The sequence below is a fragment of the Talpa europaea genome (assembly GCF_964194135.1).
Source record: "Talpa europaea genome assembly, chromosome: 6".
Classification (NCBI taxonomy): Eukaryota; Metazoa; Chordata; class Mammalia; order Eulipotyphla; family Talpidae; genus Talpa; species Talpa europaea.
Genome location: NC_140072.1, coordinates 27,844,129 through 27,860,843, shown reverse-complemented (window position 1 = coordinate 27,860,843; position 16,715 = coordinate 27,844,129). Strand labels below are relative to the sequence as shown.

The 16,715-nt window shown below is 46.3% G+C and overlaps 1 protein-coding gene across 1 annotated transcript in view; it reads right to left on the bottom strand.

The window, feature by feature from the left end:
* Positions 1 to 2,415: 2,415 nt before the first annotated feature.
* Positions 2,416 to 16,715, bottom strand: part of PRKCE (protein kinase C epsilon) — a gene marked incomplete at both ends in the record, with an annotated part of 444,482 nt that continues 430,182 nt past the window's right edge. Inside the window, one exon of the mRNA XM_084234642.1 lies at positions 2,416 to 2,562. Within this exon, the coding sequence (XP_084090768.1) occupies positions 2,416 to 2,562 (147 nt within the window). The remainder of the gene's footprint in view (positions 2,563 to 16,715) is intronic.

The window sequence follows — 16,715 nt, the reverse complement described above, 5'->3', positions numbered from 1 at the left end:
GTAGAAAGGGCCCAAGCCCTGATGACATGGGAACACCCACAGAGCCCTTGGGTAAGACCACTAGGCATTGCAGTTAGGGCTTGCTTGGTTGTTCAAAGTTCATCATGGAGAAGGAAGCAGAAGAAATACCAGAGAGCAGCAGTGATACATGAGTATGATGGGCAGTATTGTCATGTCGTCCTAAAAAAATGAGATGATGCCACCATGATGATGTTTCTGTGCTTGTACTCAACTCCAGAAGATAAGTCTCTCCCCAGTACAGTCAAGTTACCAAAGATAAATTAAATTAATCCACTGTTCTTCATTACTTCACTGGTATGCCAAACACAAATGGATAGAGCATAATATTTGAAATTATCATAAGAACAGATAATAATTACACCTGAGTTTTTAAAAAAATAAAAACAATAGAGAACCAAATGCCATCTTTAGCCACAAAGGCTATGACCAGCCAGATGCACTTATGGACACCAATTCTCTATGGCCTCCAGCTAGTCACTGTCCAAGCTTCGAAACCATCAAAAATATTCCTTTCTTTTCTCCATCTCTATCAGAGTAAAATAGAGCACAGGAGAACTATATGAGAGATTTAATATAGCTTAATATATGCTTACATCTTTTACAATAAACCAAAATGAAATAAACAATACAAAGGATCCCTCCCAACCCCCGCCCCCTCCAAAAAAAAAAAAAAAAAAAAAAACGAAACCAAGAAAGAAAATAACACACTTTATCTCTCGGTAACTTGAACCAATACACTTACAGAGTATTGCACCTGGACATTATTATAATTATTCTTTCATAGACTAAAGTTTTATAATATGCCTGAACATGCAGCAGTTGATACCTCTAAAGTCAATGAATTAATTCCACAGGCCTTGCAGCAAACACTATATACAAAAATCTCAAATGTACAAAAGGCAAAAAGCTTCATTAGTGCCACTTTGCCACTCACAAGTATATATATTTAGGGGCAGCTAGGAAATCCACGTGCAACGGTTGGAATGGATTCCATTCCCTGCTAAATCAGTTCAGTAAAACAGATAATCAAATGACCTCCAGGAAACATATACACGAAGCCACAGAAAACCCTTGGAAATCAATGAATGTAACACTGTTAGCGTATCTACAGGAGGTAACATCACATCCATTAAATAATGTCCATAGGAGTTGCCATTATATGTCACACAGAAACGAAAGTTCCATGACCTCTTGCCACATTGTCCGTTTTCAAACAAGGTGCTCTTCTGTCTTTTGGTATCCTCTGGAAAACCCAGGTCTTATCCTCATTCTGCTTATTCCGAAAACAGACATTTCATATTTAACTTTACATGTTTAATGTTTAATAAAAACCACAACACAGTAGTACTACGATTTTGTAGAAGTGTGCAAAAAGAACACACTGTTGCAGAAAATAAATAAGAGTTTATGCTGGGAACTTAGGATGAAACTGGAAAGAGAATTTGGGAGCCAAATTTGGCTGGAACCCCAGGGTCTTAGCCATCACTGCAGTGACCTTTGCATTCAGGCAGAACTAAGATAATGAGGAGGCGACTTGTTTCCTTTCCTCTTGCTTCACATAGACTCTCTACGTGAAGCCACTACAGCATTAACACCACGGCCTTGGACAACTGGTTTCTCATTTTATATTAGCCCTTTAATATCTACCTGCAGTTAATATTGGATTTTATATTTTTTGGCCAATTAGAAAGCAAATTTGAAAATATATATATTTTTTCAAATGTTAACAGAGTTCAAAATCAAATTGCTTTTTCTATAAGGAGAGAACTCTTCCATGAGATACATGCTTACACAACTTCGGCATGCCCGACAGCTAAGACCAAAGCAAGCAAGAATTAGCCGTCCCAGAGCAAACCAGCACAGGTGGCCGCCCGTGCCTCTCTCTATTCCTCTTCTTCACAGGCACGACCCAAGGGTGCCCACCCCCATGCCGAGGAAGCACCAGTCTCTTCTCCTGGACAGAAAGGCAGAGGGTGGTAGGCGGGGGTGGGGGTGGGGGTGTGTCAGGAGGTGATACATGACAGTGGCCCAGACGCTCCGTCCAATAGCGGAGCCAGAGTCAACTTGCCTACCTTTTTTCCTCTTTACAGTAAAAGAATTGAAGTTGCCTCACTGCCAGGCACCCCCGAGGAGAGGGACTTGGCTTGCCAACAGACCAAACAAGGCAATGTGTCCCGTAAACTGCTAACCCCACGTGATTCTGCATTATTCGTGGTTTACCGGGTAGAAGGAGGGAGGGACCGGCCAGGGGTCAGGGAATGCAATAAATAGAGAGTGGACAGGGAACGGGGTCCCTGGGGAGGAGAAGTAGTTCAAGACCTTCTGAGCCTCTGGAAAATCGGAATCTCGGCACCGCTTCTTGCAGCATCACCAAACTCCACCGGGAGCAGCTACTCAGGGCATGAGGTCTTCACCAAAGTAGGAGAAGCCTTTGAATTCCTCCTGGTTGATCTGCTTCACAATCGCTTCATCCACGAGCGTGAGTACTGGCTCTTCCCGGGTAAAGTCTTGATCAAAGTTATTGACGTCTCTTTTGGTTTTCTGTGGGGAGAAAGGGGCAAGTATTGACTCACAGCTGGCCTTCCTCCCCAGGGCCCCCCACAGGGAGTGGACATCGTGCTGACCAGCCTCTCATCAAAGCAGGCCTCTAGCTACTACTGAGAGCAGACACAGAGCTTTTCTGATGAGTTAACGATGGATGGCCCCGGGACCAGGAGGTGACATCAGACTTGGAGAGGAAGAATATGGTCCAAGTGAGAAGGAAGAAGAGGTGAGGGGGTATGATGGAAAAGCAGGGAAGTGGGATTTGCACAGGCTGGTGTGTGAGGAGTGAGTGAGTGAGTGTGTGTGTGTGTGTGTGTGTGTGTGTGTTTGGGAGAGTTGAATGAAATCCCCCATTTCATACACCCCCCTTCCAGCATCTGCCCTAACCCTCTGGCTCCATCAAAACCTTTCTCTCTGTGATCCAAGGAACAGGCTCAAATCCCCCTCCCACAGAGACTCCGCTGGTCTTTCCTCCCTGTAGCTAGAACCCTATAACTTAGCTGTGTCTGTTCTATACGACCTCCCTGTAGGTAGGAGGGTGGGTTGGGGGATCAGGCCATCTTCTAGGAAGACTGCCTTGATACCCCCTGCTCTCACCATAAACCCTATTTTGTGTGCCCACATTATTTCTATTAGCGCACTCAACATACTGACTTGCCATCAGTTGTGCTTTCGTGTAGACAGTGAGCTTGTTAAAGTCAGGGACATTGTCTTATTCGACCTCGAGTTCCCAGCATTTTCCCCTCTGCAACAAGCATCTACTAATGAATGGACACATGAGCAAGCCTACCACAAACCCTCCAGCTCAGAAGGACCTGGTTGGAGGTTCAAGTTCCCCACATAGGCCTTCTGATCTGTGGGGGATAAAGGGCAGCAATCAAACAAATCCTGGTTTTTGGAGAAATCAGGAAGTATAAATGATGGCCTCTGCTTTTTGGTGCTTACTGTGAGTTGGAAGCCTGTGTTCTTTCTAGAACACAGTGCAATGGTTAGAAGAACTGCATGGAGAAATCAGGGCTTGGCTGAAACTTGAAGAATGAGTGACAACGGTGTTGGTGGAGCTGGGAGAGAGACACCTTGGCAGGAAGATAGATAGGACAAAGGTGGGGGACAGGAACACGAAAGATGTATACACAGGACAATGAGTTTGCCAAGCTGCCTGGGAGATGGTGGGGCATCAGGATGGAGTCTGACTGTGGAGATCTTCAGCCCCACGTCACCTCTCCCCCATGTACACAACAGCACAGTGCCGAGGAGACTCAAAGAGCTTGGCAATACTTTTTCAGACTCTGATTAATTGGTGTTACCTGGTATTAGTGACCTGGATGGTGGAATAAATCTTGTGGAAAGATTAATATTATTCTTTGTAGAAGAAATTACATTAATACACCTTATGTTCTGTGAAAACCAGTAACCAACATGGGGTTAGTAAGCAGCCCTCTGTGAAAAAAGTGTTTTGTAGACGAAGTGAGATGTTCATACTTCTCCCGGAGAGCTGCCATTCACATTGGCAAACAGGAGACTCTGAGGCATCCTCAAGTCAAGAAACCTGGTTTGCTTGATCTAGGTAGGTAGATCTCTACCTGTCTTTACCCTTTCTTCTTTCCTTCCTTCCTTCCTGTCTGCCTGACTTTTTTCTATCTTTCTTTCTCTCCCCATACCTTCTTTCTTTTTTCAGGATAGCTTATTCACTTCTCTCCTGAGAGCACAGTTCTGGAGTACATGGTTTGGGAAATGCCTTCACGTTCATGTGCTTATTTGATCCTTGGAAGTGCAGGCATTATTATCCTGATTTTACGGATGAGGCAACCTGTGGCTCAAAGAGATCTGGTGACATGCCCGGAGTCACCCAACTGGTTGAGAGCAGAGCAGACAACTCCAGGCCTCAGCATGATGCCTCTCCTGGTGCCTAATGTCTGGAAATCTGGACACTAGAGAAGTGGGAAAATTCAACAAGGGTCAAGTTCAACCAGCAGACTTTTAGGTCAAGCTGCTAGCTAACATTAAGCCAGAAATGATTGCCAATTGGCAGGCATGGTGAGCGAGGGCTGTGGAGTGGGAGACAGTGGGTAACATGGACTGGTGAGCTCAGCAGGGAATCTGTTCAGATGGCATGAGACAGAGATCAGAATCAGTCGGGCAGCACGAAGTGGAGATGAGCTAATCTTTCCAGCCTTTCAGCACCCAGCAGTGCTGCTTGGCGCCTTTTCTCTGGGCTGGTGCCACGTCTTCCAGTAGGTAGCAGAGACCTTGACCTTGGAGGGGGAGCAGAAGGGAGACACAGAATGCCCAGGGGTTGGAAATAGGACCTGCCACTGCAGGACCCGCATGTGGCCCTGGAGACGAGAAAGCCAAGGAGTGGTGTGGTTGTCTCAGCTGGCCCCGGGGAAGAGGGCTATCTACTCTCCATCTCCAGTGTGTACAGAGCAAGAGGAAAAAAGGGGGCCCCTCATGGAGAGGGACTTCAGAGAGGAACAACAAAGCCCATCCCCATAGTGACGCATATCGGACAAGGGAGGGCGGGTGCCTGGGGAAAGGGTGTGGTGTCACCTCTTCTGAAGATCTCTATCGAAGGAGGGATGGGTTGACTTTGATGGAGGAGGGGTTTCAGGGTATGGGCCTGCTTTACTGGGGGAAAGGAGTCAGGAAGGAGAGTAGGGTAGTGAGGAGGGATCCTCAATGAGGGCAGGAGGGGGACGGGACCAGGTCATGGGGGACAGAGGGAGTTGGGTGAAGAGAGCAAAGGAACGGAGCAGGAGAAAAACTCAATTGGTAAAATCACCAAGGATGGGGCATGCCCAGGTCACCTGTATTGTCAGGGATAGGATCACTTCTTCCTGGTTCCCTCTCACTGCTTACTAAGGAGGGGGCGATGTGTACCGAGAGCCTCAGTTAATCTGTAAACTCCCAGGCACTGGCTCTCTCTCACTTGTTTGTGCTTCACATTCTAGTCATTTTGGGTCCATTAGTCATGGAAACTTGTTTCATTTCCTTAGGTCAACTGAGAATATTGACGGAGTTAGATTCCATAGGATTTCTGAATTTCACAAGTCATTGTGTACTAGGGAACTAGACTCAGTCAACACAGCTAGGGACGTCATTCCCAGATGACCTCTAGCCCCATGGTGGACTAGTTGAAGAGCCATTTAGTTTAGCCCTGAGTTTTTCAAGGGTTCCAGTATCATCTCCAGCATTTGAGTGAGTGTGCCATTCTTTATGAGTTCTACAGAACATATGAGGCTCACCCATCTCTTACGCAATCTGGCGCTGGCCCTATTTTCCTTACAGACATTTTAGGTGCGTGTCAGTTACAATCACCAATTCAAATAAAAAACACCCCCACTATGTGCAAGTCCTGACTATTAATTTGAGAGGCTTCGGAGGTTTTCCAAAGCAAATATCACTGGGAAACCCCATTCCCTATTAATAGCATGGAGACCGCATAGCACCTTCAAATTTGGAGAGAATAAATCTGAAGTGCTCACCTTTGCTCACCGATTTTATTCCTTGCAAAGCAGCTACACCTCTAACAGACCAGGCACAAGACTTGACTTTGAGGCTCTAATGGGCAAATTCAGAGGCTGTGAACCTGATTCTTCAGTTACCCCAGATTCCTCCCCTTATATTTAAATCCAGACTCTTAGCTCACACTGTATAGCTGGAAAGGTGACCCGGGACACAGGGAATAACCCTCTCACTCTTTGACCTTCCTCTTTCAGTGAAGCCTTTCCCACCCTTTTGGCCCAGACATAGGAGAGACTGCATAGTCTAGGGAGATTGACTCTTGTCCTGGCCCTGCGCTTCCTAGCTCTATCTCACTGTGAAAAGGAACTTCCTTGAGCCTTCATCTTTTCATCTGTAAATGAGGGTGGTAACAAGTGCCCTCAGGTTGCCTTGAGAATTACAAGAGATCCAGATACCAGGTGCCTCAGTGCAGACCCTAACATATTAGATACCCAGTCAGTGTGAATTCCCCTCCTGCCTCCAAGTTTTGGCATGTGGGCCATGGGATGCATCATGCACACTTGACTATTACCCAGCACAGTCCACGTGACTGCCCATCATTGCCATGAGCTTCTTAGAGGCAGGAACTGAGTCTTAAATTCCTTTGTATGCCTCAAAATCCTGAAAAAGTATGGAGCCACAGCCTGCCTGAGTGCCTGCTGCTTCCTCTTGCAATTGAAATTCTTCTAATGGAACCGCAATGATCTTGGGATGAAGTCCCGGTTGTGACACCCACCCACTTCTAAGACCCTTCAGATCTCACCTCTGCCTATTGCCCAGCTTTATCTCCTGGGCCCTGCTGAACCATGAAGTTTTTTGGGCTCCCTGGCATCTTCCTGCTACTAATTCTTTGCCCGGCTAGTCCTCTGCCTGGAACACGCTTTCCCTCCTTGCTCCAGGTCCTTGTTCCTGAGCTGTCCTTCTCATCTTTACCTTCTCAGCTTAGATGTTTTTCCTTCAGGAAGTCTTCCTTGTCCCTCCCTGTGCCTTATGGGTGCACATCCTCTCTCCTCTTATCACAATAGGTACCACAGTAGGTATCCTTCTTCTTCCAACTTACCTTGGGGGTGAAGTCTGGGTGGAGTTCATCATTCTATCTCCAGCCTGGCACATAGGGCATGCCCATTAAATATCTGTACCCTTCTTGCTACTACTTTGCCTAGAACCAGTAAAGTGACCTGGGTCAGGCCCAGGACCAGTGGAACTGTCCTGTTAGAGGGGTTTTTCATTTGGGGATGTAGAGGCGAGTGGGGAGAAGGCTGAGACTGGACTCACAAAGGGCCTGGAGTGGGCAGCCCAGACCATCATCGCCCCATGGGGTCATGAGAAAAAGACAATCTCATGTCTAATTAATGGCGTTTCCTCTCCCAGCAACAGCCAATTCGGTCTACTCAGTTTCCCTCACTAGTGGTACAAGAATAGGAACAAGTTCAACCAAGGTTTGGGAAAAATTCCATCAAGATAGAAGGGCCAAAAAAATGTAGGGACTTTTGGGCATGTCCCTTACCTTTGTGGTGGTATTAGGGGAAAACAGAATTCCTATCCCCTTTGTCATCCCTTCAGAAATTTAAGTCTTGAATTCAAGAGGCCTGGGCTGACTTCAGAGGAAGGGCACATTTCTGGTGTCTGCAGTAGGGGAGGGAGGTAGAGCTTATGGAGGCAGTAACAGGTCATTCCAGATCCTTCTGAGGAACTACATCTGAGAAACCAAGCCACAGAGCCTGTGTTGTAAATCACCCGGAGGCTGCAGGGCCCAGGGGCTCAGCCGGAGGACTTGTGGAGAAGGCCAGGCCACTGGAATGCGGGCTTCCGGTCTGGCTGGCGCAACTCTCACAGCCCTCACTGTACTCAAGTCATAAATACAAGTTTCAGAGGAGCCAGCAATTTCTTCTCTGTCTTCATCTGATTACTAGATGAACCAGATGACTTTGTTCTAAAGCATCAAGAAAATTCCCTAATCTTACAGATCGGGGCATGAGGCTGGAGTTCATGTGGCCATCCTGCTGCTTCCTGTACAGTTTGTCCAGCACTGCTGCCAACTGATCATTTTCTATCTTGCCATGGTGATTTCCTACTCATCTTTTCTTTTTAAAAACCCATCTCTTTCTGGTGCCCAGAGCTGACCACTAGATTCTTGACTATGTGGTCTAAGCAATGGCCAGATCAGTGGCATGACCTGGTGGGGCTCTCAAACCAATGTCTAAAATAATCTCAATGCTTTCTCAATTCTTAAGTAGGTGTGATAAAACACTGATGCTTTTAATTTTATCAATACAATTTGACCTTATTATGGATAAAATTGTGTCTCAAAAAGACTTAACCTCCTGTGCCTCTGAATGTGACTTTAATTGGATTTAAGGTCTTTGTAGATGCAATCAAGTGAAAATTAGATCATTAGGGGGGGCCTAACCCCAAATGACTGGTGTTCTTAGAGGACAGGGAAATTTGGACAGAGACAGACATGCACACAGGGAGAACAGTATGTAAAGGGTAGATGCTACCACAAGCCAAGGAATGTCTGGGGCTACCAGAAGCCTGAAGAGGTGTGGAAGGACGATTTCCCCTACAGGTGTCTGGACACCTTGATCCAAGACTTCCAGGCTTCAGATCTGTGACACAATCCATTTCTGTTATTTTAAGACATTCAGTTTGTGGTACTTTTTAATGGCAGCTCTAGGAAAGTAAAACAAACCCCAATCTTGTCTTTTTTGAAATTGATTTTTTGAAACCTTTACACTTAATCTTGATTTTCTTATTTTGGTACATATCTCTAATCTGTCAAGATTACCATAAGTAATGCTTTTGTTGTTACTTCACTGAACCTCAGCTTATTTAGCTAGAAAGTGGGGATAATTATACACCTCGCCTGCTGAGAATTATGAGAGTATATAATAACACTCATGAAAATGCTTAAGAGGTATACAGATATTAATTCTGTATTTCATCTTATTTGTTATGTCCTTCAGGTTTTGTCATCCTAAACTTTAATGGGATGACTTCCACCTCTTTATTATGATGCATATAAAAATATTGTGTAGGGTCAGGTCAGGAGCCCTTCAACTGGACCTCTACAAAAGCCCTCTGGCCAGACCAACCAGCACTCTTTGGGGTTTGCTTGTTAAGCCCATTGTGAATTAACCATCCTTGGTCACTTTTTTCATCTTGTTCAGAAGGATGCGGTCAGAGACTTCCAATTGCTTTGCCGGAATAAAGATACACAATGCCTGCAGCATTCACTGGTCTACCAGTCTGGAAATGAAGTTAATTGGCTCCAAGTAATTACTATTTCCCGCTAAGTATCCACAAACTGTCTTTTCACAAAAACTTCTAGAAGTTTGCTTTCATAACATGCATCTCAAAGGACCCCAAATCCACATTTTCTCTATTTTTGAATACTGGGAGATGAATCGCTCACTTCCTATCACTGCTCCATTTTGTCATATACAAATCACAAAATAGTGAGCCTGCAGATGTGGCTCTAACCTGCGATATAACTCACTGGTGTCCAGAGCAGGGGCTCTCAGGCTGGGCTGCACACAGGGACCAGCGGGGAATTTTCAATAATAGTGATGCTGATCTTACCCTCAGGGATTCAGTATAGCTGCCCACAGGATCAACCTGGCCTGGAGGGTGGTAGCTTCCCCGAGGCGAGCTTCACTGAGTGTAATTTATTAACTTGCCACTCTTGGGTTCCAGTTCCCTCTTAGTGGGCTTTGCCCTTATCATTATACTTCAAAGAGATATCTTTTTTGGGAAAAGTTAGAATCTAAATAACAGTCTTGCTTCTGCTCATTGCTCATCCCAGCCCTCAAGAATGGGACTCTCTAGCGTACAGCCCAGACTCTGTACTTGCTTAGAGCTCCCTGAGTGATTCTGGTGTGCAATCTGGTTGAGCTCCTCTGGGTAAAGCAACAGGGACTCCCTTACTTTTCCCCTAATCATTTCAAAGGCCTTTGTGATGTCCAAAAGTCTATTTATTTAGAGGCCTAAGATGTCCTGGATCTAACATCCTCTCAAGTTCATTTTACATCTCACTATTCCTTCTGGGTTTCATGCCCTCTCCTACTTATGTTATATTGGTCTTTATAAAACCAGGACACCCAAGAGCTTACTGACGAATCACACTGGCTTCTTTAGAAGACCCCCCCCAGAGGGGCCGTGCAGCCTCGTGGCATGGCAGTGCTTGCGCTGCGTGCTGGCTGCCGGGACGTCATTCCTGGTTCTCCGAAACTCTGAAGCCTTGGGTAAAACCATGCCTCGATTTCCTCATCCATAAGAATGGGGGCTATTAGTCATCCTCCCATGTGTTTGTTATAAGGGTTAAAGAAATAACATTTAAGTGGCAAGAGTAGTATGTGGCAGAGAGGAAATGCAAATTGTTAACACTTCTTCAAAATGTATCACAGCTGTATGGTTAGAAACAGCACTGTGTTTGCCATAATACTGGGGAGAAGTTTCTACTTGATCTGAGTTCATGGAATAATCACTGCTCCCCCTGCACTCTAACCCAAGCCAATCTTGAGTCAAAAGCTAGGAACCAAATGTGTGCCCTACCCCACAGAACATGCCTGCTCCCTCCCACCCTATTTCCCCTGACTTGGCATTTATAATATGTATATTATAGTCCTCATGGGTCATCTTTAAACTTTCCAGAATAAAGCAACATAAGAAAAACAGAAAGCTAAATTTTACTTTTAGCGTTGTTGCTGTGCCAGCAAATCTCTTTAAGCCAAAGAGTATCAGGAGTCCAGGCAGCTGAGAGAGGGTGGAGAGTTGGCACTGCATGCCTTGCTAGCCAGTTGAAGCTGGAATACAGACCCAGGGTTCCCAGATCTTTTGATTTCCAAGAAATATCTCCAGTATATCTTCATATTAGAGCTCCAATTTTTCAATGTTGCAACTAATTCAATTAAAAAAAAAAAAGAGAGAGGTAGCCTGGCTACCACTGAATGGGCCACATAATCTTCCAGTTTGTGACCTGTACATTATTTAGTAAAGTTGCTTCCACCTTTTAGGGGAGAAGAAAATCAAGACCCATGCGCTTTTTAAGCACAAATGATTAGCTTCATGGCATTTACAAGTGGGAAAGCGCTTGGCTCCGGGGCCGTTCCTGGTCTGCAGGAGAGAGTCACATCAGCTTGCTGACCTCTGTCATTGGTACACAGAGATGAGGGGCCATTCAAGCCTTGGGGAGTGGCCTCGGCTGCACCTTCCCCTATAATCAGGTTTGCCACCTCCTGTCTAAACCACCCCTTAGGGAAGCCGCTACACTCCTGAGGCAGTCTGCATATATAGATATATTTAAAAAAACAGACCAAATCCCTTAGACCACCAGGCAGTCTGAATAAACAACCACAGCTGAATTCTGTCAAGTCAGCTATTTGATGGAATTTTACTATTTCCCTTCTCTCCTGCCCCCTCATTATTATTAGACTACTATATATATATGTATATGTATATATTTACAAATTCCATTTGAAGAGTTACTTTGCAAAAGAAAACAAAACTTGACTTACAGTTATCAGCTCACACCAACTTCCCTCCCCCCAACACACACACCCAGCAAATACTTCAATAATCAAAAGAGTTCAACCAGCTACAATTTATCTATGCCTGGGGGTTGAGGGCATGGACACAGCCCTCAGCGATGCCATTGTGGGGCAGGGCTGGCATGCGCATCAAGAAGTTGTTACCAAGCTTTGAACACTTGTTATGATGCTTTTTAAACAAAATTTCAGGACAAGGTCTGCAGGTTCATTTGGAAGGCAGGGCCAGTTTAGAAATCTACAGAAGCTGGAAAGGAGAACCCAAGACACAAGTCCCTGGGAGTCTCTGCTCTCAGTTCTTCTCTGCCCTCGTCAAGTGGGGGCTTGTCAGGGTAATTTTCAAAGAATAGAGGTATTTTCAGAATATGAAATGGCCCCTTGGGCTTAAATTTCTTGGCCATGGGGTGGGGGGAGCAAAAGGTGTTCCCTCAGGCCTCTTTGGTGCTCAGCAGGAAGGCTGAACTGTCTCTACCAAAATGGTTGAGCTAAATCCCCAACACATAGTCTGTGTAGTTGTCCTTCCAGAGGGGGCTTTTAAGACCATGTGAAGCCATCTGTTTCAAAGCCTCAGTTCCACAGATAAATTATTTCTTCATTTGTTTTGGGGAAAGGGTTTTTTGGGGGGCAATTTTGAAGGGGGTGGTTCTTACACCTGCTTCCTCAAATCCTTCTAACCTATCACCTGCCCAGTCCTGCCCACATCCACATATACACACACCTTTGGTTGTGACTCTAAAATTTGGTAACAAGAGTATGAAGCATACATTGTAGTCAAGAGTCATCTTGTGCCATGTGTTACACCTGAGCCCCATCGTTTATGGAGAACACATTGACCCTTGCGTCTGGAATTTCCAAGTGGCTAGTGGTGTCTCGAACTGCTCCATGAGTCCCAGCCCCCCAGCAAGCAGGCAGCAACTTGGAGAGAGGTGGGCCCCATGGCATGAGCTGCCACTAGCCATGCCCATCTCCCAATCAGCCTTGCAAAGTAGTCCCTATTAGCTGCTAAACTCCCAGGAGACAGACAGAGCAGTAACTTCCTCTCAGAGGTGAGTCCACTGGCCTCTAGAAATGGAAATGAGGAGAAAGGAGGGTTCAATTCCCTCCCAAGCCTTCAGAGGAGCTCTGAGCCCCTTCCTGAGGCCAATAGATCGCCACTCTACCACTGAGAAGGGTTGGCCCTGCTCTGTGGGAAGGGAAATGCACCTTCTGCGGACACATGCCCAGCGCAGGCTAGTGGTCCTCACACACCTCCAGCACCTGGCTTCATTGTCCTGCTACAGAGCTCCCCAAGGGGGCCTGTCTTGCATTTCCTGTACCAGCACACACTGGGCTCAGCCTCCACCTCTTCAGGTGGGAAACAACATAAAGTTTGAGACTTTTCCAGGTGCCAGGTGCTGCACTAAGTTTGTGCCAGTCAGATGTGGGGCCAGGACTACAAGCAACTTATTCTGAGCCTAAGGCCTGTGCCGCGCTGCCACCCACCAAGAGATGCCAGCGAGGTCATGAGTGTGAAGGCAAGAAGTGCGGGCCCTGCACAGGCAGCCAGTCAGGGGTTTCTGCCACTAGAGTTGTTGCTATGTCAAAAACAAACAGGAAGCTGCATTCTGTCCTGTGCTCCTCAAAGTGCAGGGGCCACCACCCCAGTAAGCCTTTTGGGGTTATGTCTTAGACATCAGGGGTGAAGGGAGGCCTAGCCCTTGGAAATTTCCATTATGACCAACATTTTATATGTGACCTAGTGCACATGACCTTGCTCCACCACCCCAAGATTCAGCTATGCCTTGCCTTTACCGTATGTGCTGCCTGCTGTTCTACTCTAATATTCTATTGCATTACTACCCTACCGCTACCTTACCACTACCCTGCCCTAACCTATCCCAACTTTTCCTTCCCTTCCCTTTCCTACCCTATCTTGTTCTTCATTAAAATATTTTTTGCCCCTGACTCAATGAACTGATTTTACAATCCACTGCTGTGTAGATCCTGAAGTAAGGTAATGAGGCACCTACTATAGGTACCTGATACTGAAACTGTACGGAAGACACTGTGAGGACATCCAGGAATAAAGAGCCTTAGGAGGAGTTCTCTGACCAAGCTCTGCAACAAGCTGGACCCTTACATGGGATGCCTCGGGGTCTGCACCTCCAGCCCACAGTGGGAAGGCGCACAGTGGCAGGACCGGCCTCTCCTCTGCTTCTAACAGTCACCATCTACCTTTCAGTGCAGTGTCACTGTTGACAGTTATTAATTTTTACTTTTCCCAGGGTAGTTTTTGGTACCCAAAGAAATAGTTTTTAAACTTTCAAATGTAGTTTCAAAAAAGCCAATCTCTTCCCTCATTACTTTAAAAAATTGTTTCAGGTAGAGATCGGTTCTGTTGGCCCAGGATTTATTATTGCTCTGATTGCTGAAGCAGGCACTGTAAACTCTAAAATATGCCCCTCAAGTCAAGAAGAGGTCACCCAACTTCTCTTACCTTTACACAGTCTCAGGCTTCCTAATGCAGGATCTTATCACCCCAAATTCTCAGGCACATACTGAAATAGATCTTGGGTCATAAAAAGTGAGATGAAAATTCAGAAATGGAGCTTAGAGGAAAACATTCTCTGGAGAAACAGAATTCAGTGATCCACTCCACAACTATATATCAAATACCTAATTTATGCCTGGAAAGGATGCTGAGGATGCATCTGTGAACAGACAGTAAGACCTCCCTCCAGTCACAGACTAGGCCGAGGTGCTAACTGTTGATGTTGGGTGATGCACAGGTGGGCATTCTCTCGACTTTTCTCTCTACCTTGATACACGCTTGAGATATCCCACAATAAAAATGTTATAAATATAATTCCCAAGTTTCAAAAACATGATGCTGTGTGAAAGAAGCCAGATACAGATATATACTACATGGCTTCATCTATATGGAACTCCAGAATAGAATCTCTCCAGTGACAGAAAGCAGATCAAGGACTGCTTGAGGCCAAGGGTACCTGGAAACTGATTGGGGGTGGAGTGTTCTAGATATTCCCTGTGCCAGTGGTGGGAAGGCATATTCATTTGTTGAAATGCATTGAAATGTGTAATTTAAATGGGTATGTTTTAAAAATCCTACAAATCTCTGCCCTCACACAGCAGGTTTACATAGAGTGGCTAGGGCTGGAAGAAATCTTGGAGGTTATGTCAGTCCCTCATTTTACAGGAAGGAAGCAAAGTGACTTGCTCAGCATTTCACAGATATAAACAGCAGGGATGGACCAGCCCTCAGCTCTGTCCAGAGCTCCTTGTAGCTTTGCCTGTGAGGGGCTAAATTCTGTAATCCCACATTTTGGAGCTATTGCATTCTGAATCATTCAGTGGACAACCACACTCTGGGTATCAGGGGACCTATAGCCGTTATCTGCCATGGCTCCTCAGAAGCCCACTTATCCCATAGTGCTCTTGGACACTCGATATCCTGGCCATGGGGGATGATGTGGTTAGGGGGTTCCTATCAGCTTGCCAGGCGACCTGGGTGTCTGTACCCTTTAAAGAGTGAATGTTGGTTTGAGGGCTGCAGGTCTGAGCTCCCCATAGGGAAGGTTTGAGGCTCTTTCTGTTTTTATGTTGATGTACTTTAATGAGTCCTGAGCACTGCCCCTCCACCCTCTAGCCTCCTGTGGAGACAGGCAAGAGGGCACTGGCCTCCAGCAGCATGATCTTGCCTGGGCAAGATTTTCTACAAGATCAAAGTAGAGAAGTGATGCCTGTGACCCACAGGCCTCACCTCTGGCCTGTTGTGGGAGACCCTCTTTTTCCTGCCATGTGTCCCCCTCTTTTCTGTCCTCAAGATGCAAACCTCAAGACTTCTCTCCCAAAGTCATGTCCTGGTTTTTGCCCTAGCACCATGTATTCTCAAGTAGTACATGCTACAGAGGGATCTCCTACCATCTTCATTCCTCAGGATGCTGGTGTCGGACGATTCAGGGTTCTCATCTTCCTTCTGTCAACCTTCCCCAGGGCTTCAGAGAGAGCACGCAGCTTGGGCTCAGAAACCACCTGGGGCAAGAGCTGATCTGCACCCTGCCCTCATTTGCCCTTCCAGGCCTTTCCCAAGTCCTCTCTTCCTAACCCTTCCTGGCTTTCTCTCCAGTTACAGCTGCTCTAGAGAACCTTCCCCGATTTCTCGTGCTCTTCCCCACCCACCAGGCACAGCCCAGGAGGTCCTGCTCCCAAGTAGGCTGTGTGTGTTATCTCAGGTGCTACAAGGGCAGAAAGAGATTCAATTCAATAAATTCTAGTTTGGTGAATCCATGAAGGTAAAAACCTAATGGCTATTTATTAAGTCACAAAAGAAAACTTCAAAACTTACAGAAATGTTCAACCAAGCCTAGCTTAGCTCCACCCAGGGCTCTAACTCCCCCTCCAGGGCCAGGGGAATGAGAGTGATGGCAGGCAGGCTTTCCTGCTCCAGGCTGCAGGAACGCTCCTCAGTGAAAATTCTCAAATAGGGAATCTCTTGTGCAGAAGCAAAATGCCCCACGAGGCTGTTTAGCTTAGAAATACATGGAACTGTAGAGCCAGCCTGGCATCATCAATGGCTATGTCCATTTCGGGGCACTGAGAACTTCATAGCTATACCCAGCAAAAACACTGCTACAACAAAGGCAGTTAAAGTGATGGTGCTGAGCACATCACAGAATAAAAGGGGGCAGATAATGTGTGGGAACACATTATCAGGGAGTGATTGGGGGCATTGGCATCTGGGGTGAGTACTTTCTGGCATTACCTTGCTCAGCCCTGTGGCTGCCAGAATGAAGCCCAGAGGGTCCTCTGGAAGAATCTGGATTGTATGTCCCCCGCCAGTCTCAGACACCTTTCTGCCCAGTGATGGCTGCTCTCCTGATCAATGATGGCACTCCTCATCTGAGTTCTAGGCCCCTCCCTCTGTCCCTTGGGAAGAGGAACAGATCAAGAGGAAGGCCAGCCTCCCTCAGCTGACCCTTAGTGACAGCAGCCCAGCCTAAGCACTTGCATATCACTGTGCTGCTAACTTCAGACCCAGAGGTTTCTTCTGTCCTCACAGTAAGCAGGTTGGCAGATCTCATTAGCCCCCCTAGGTCATCA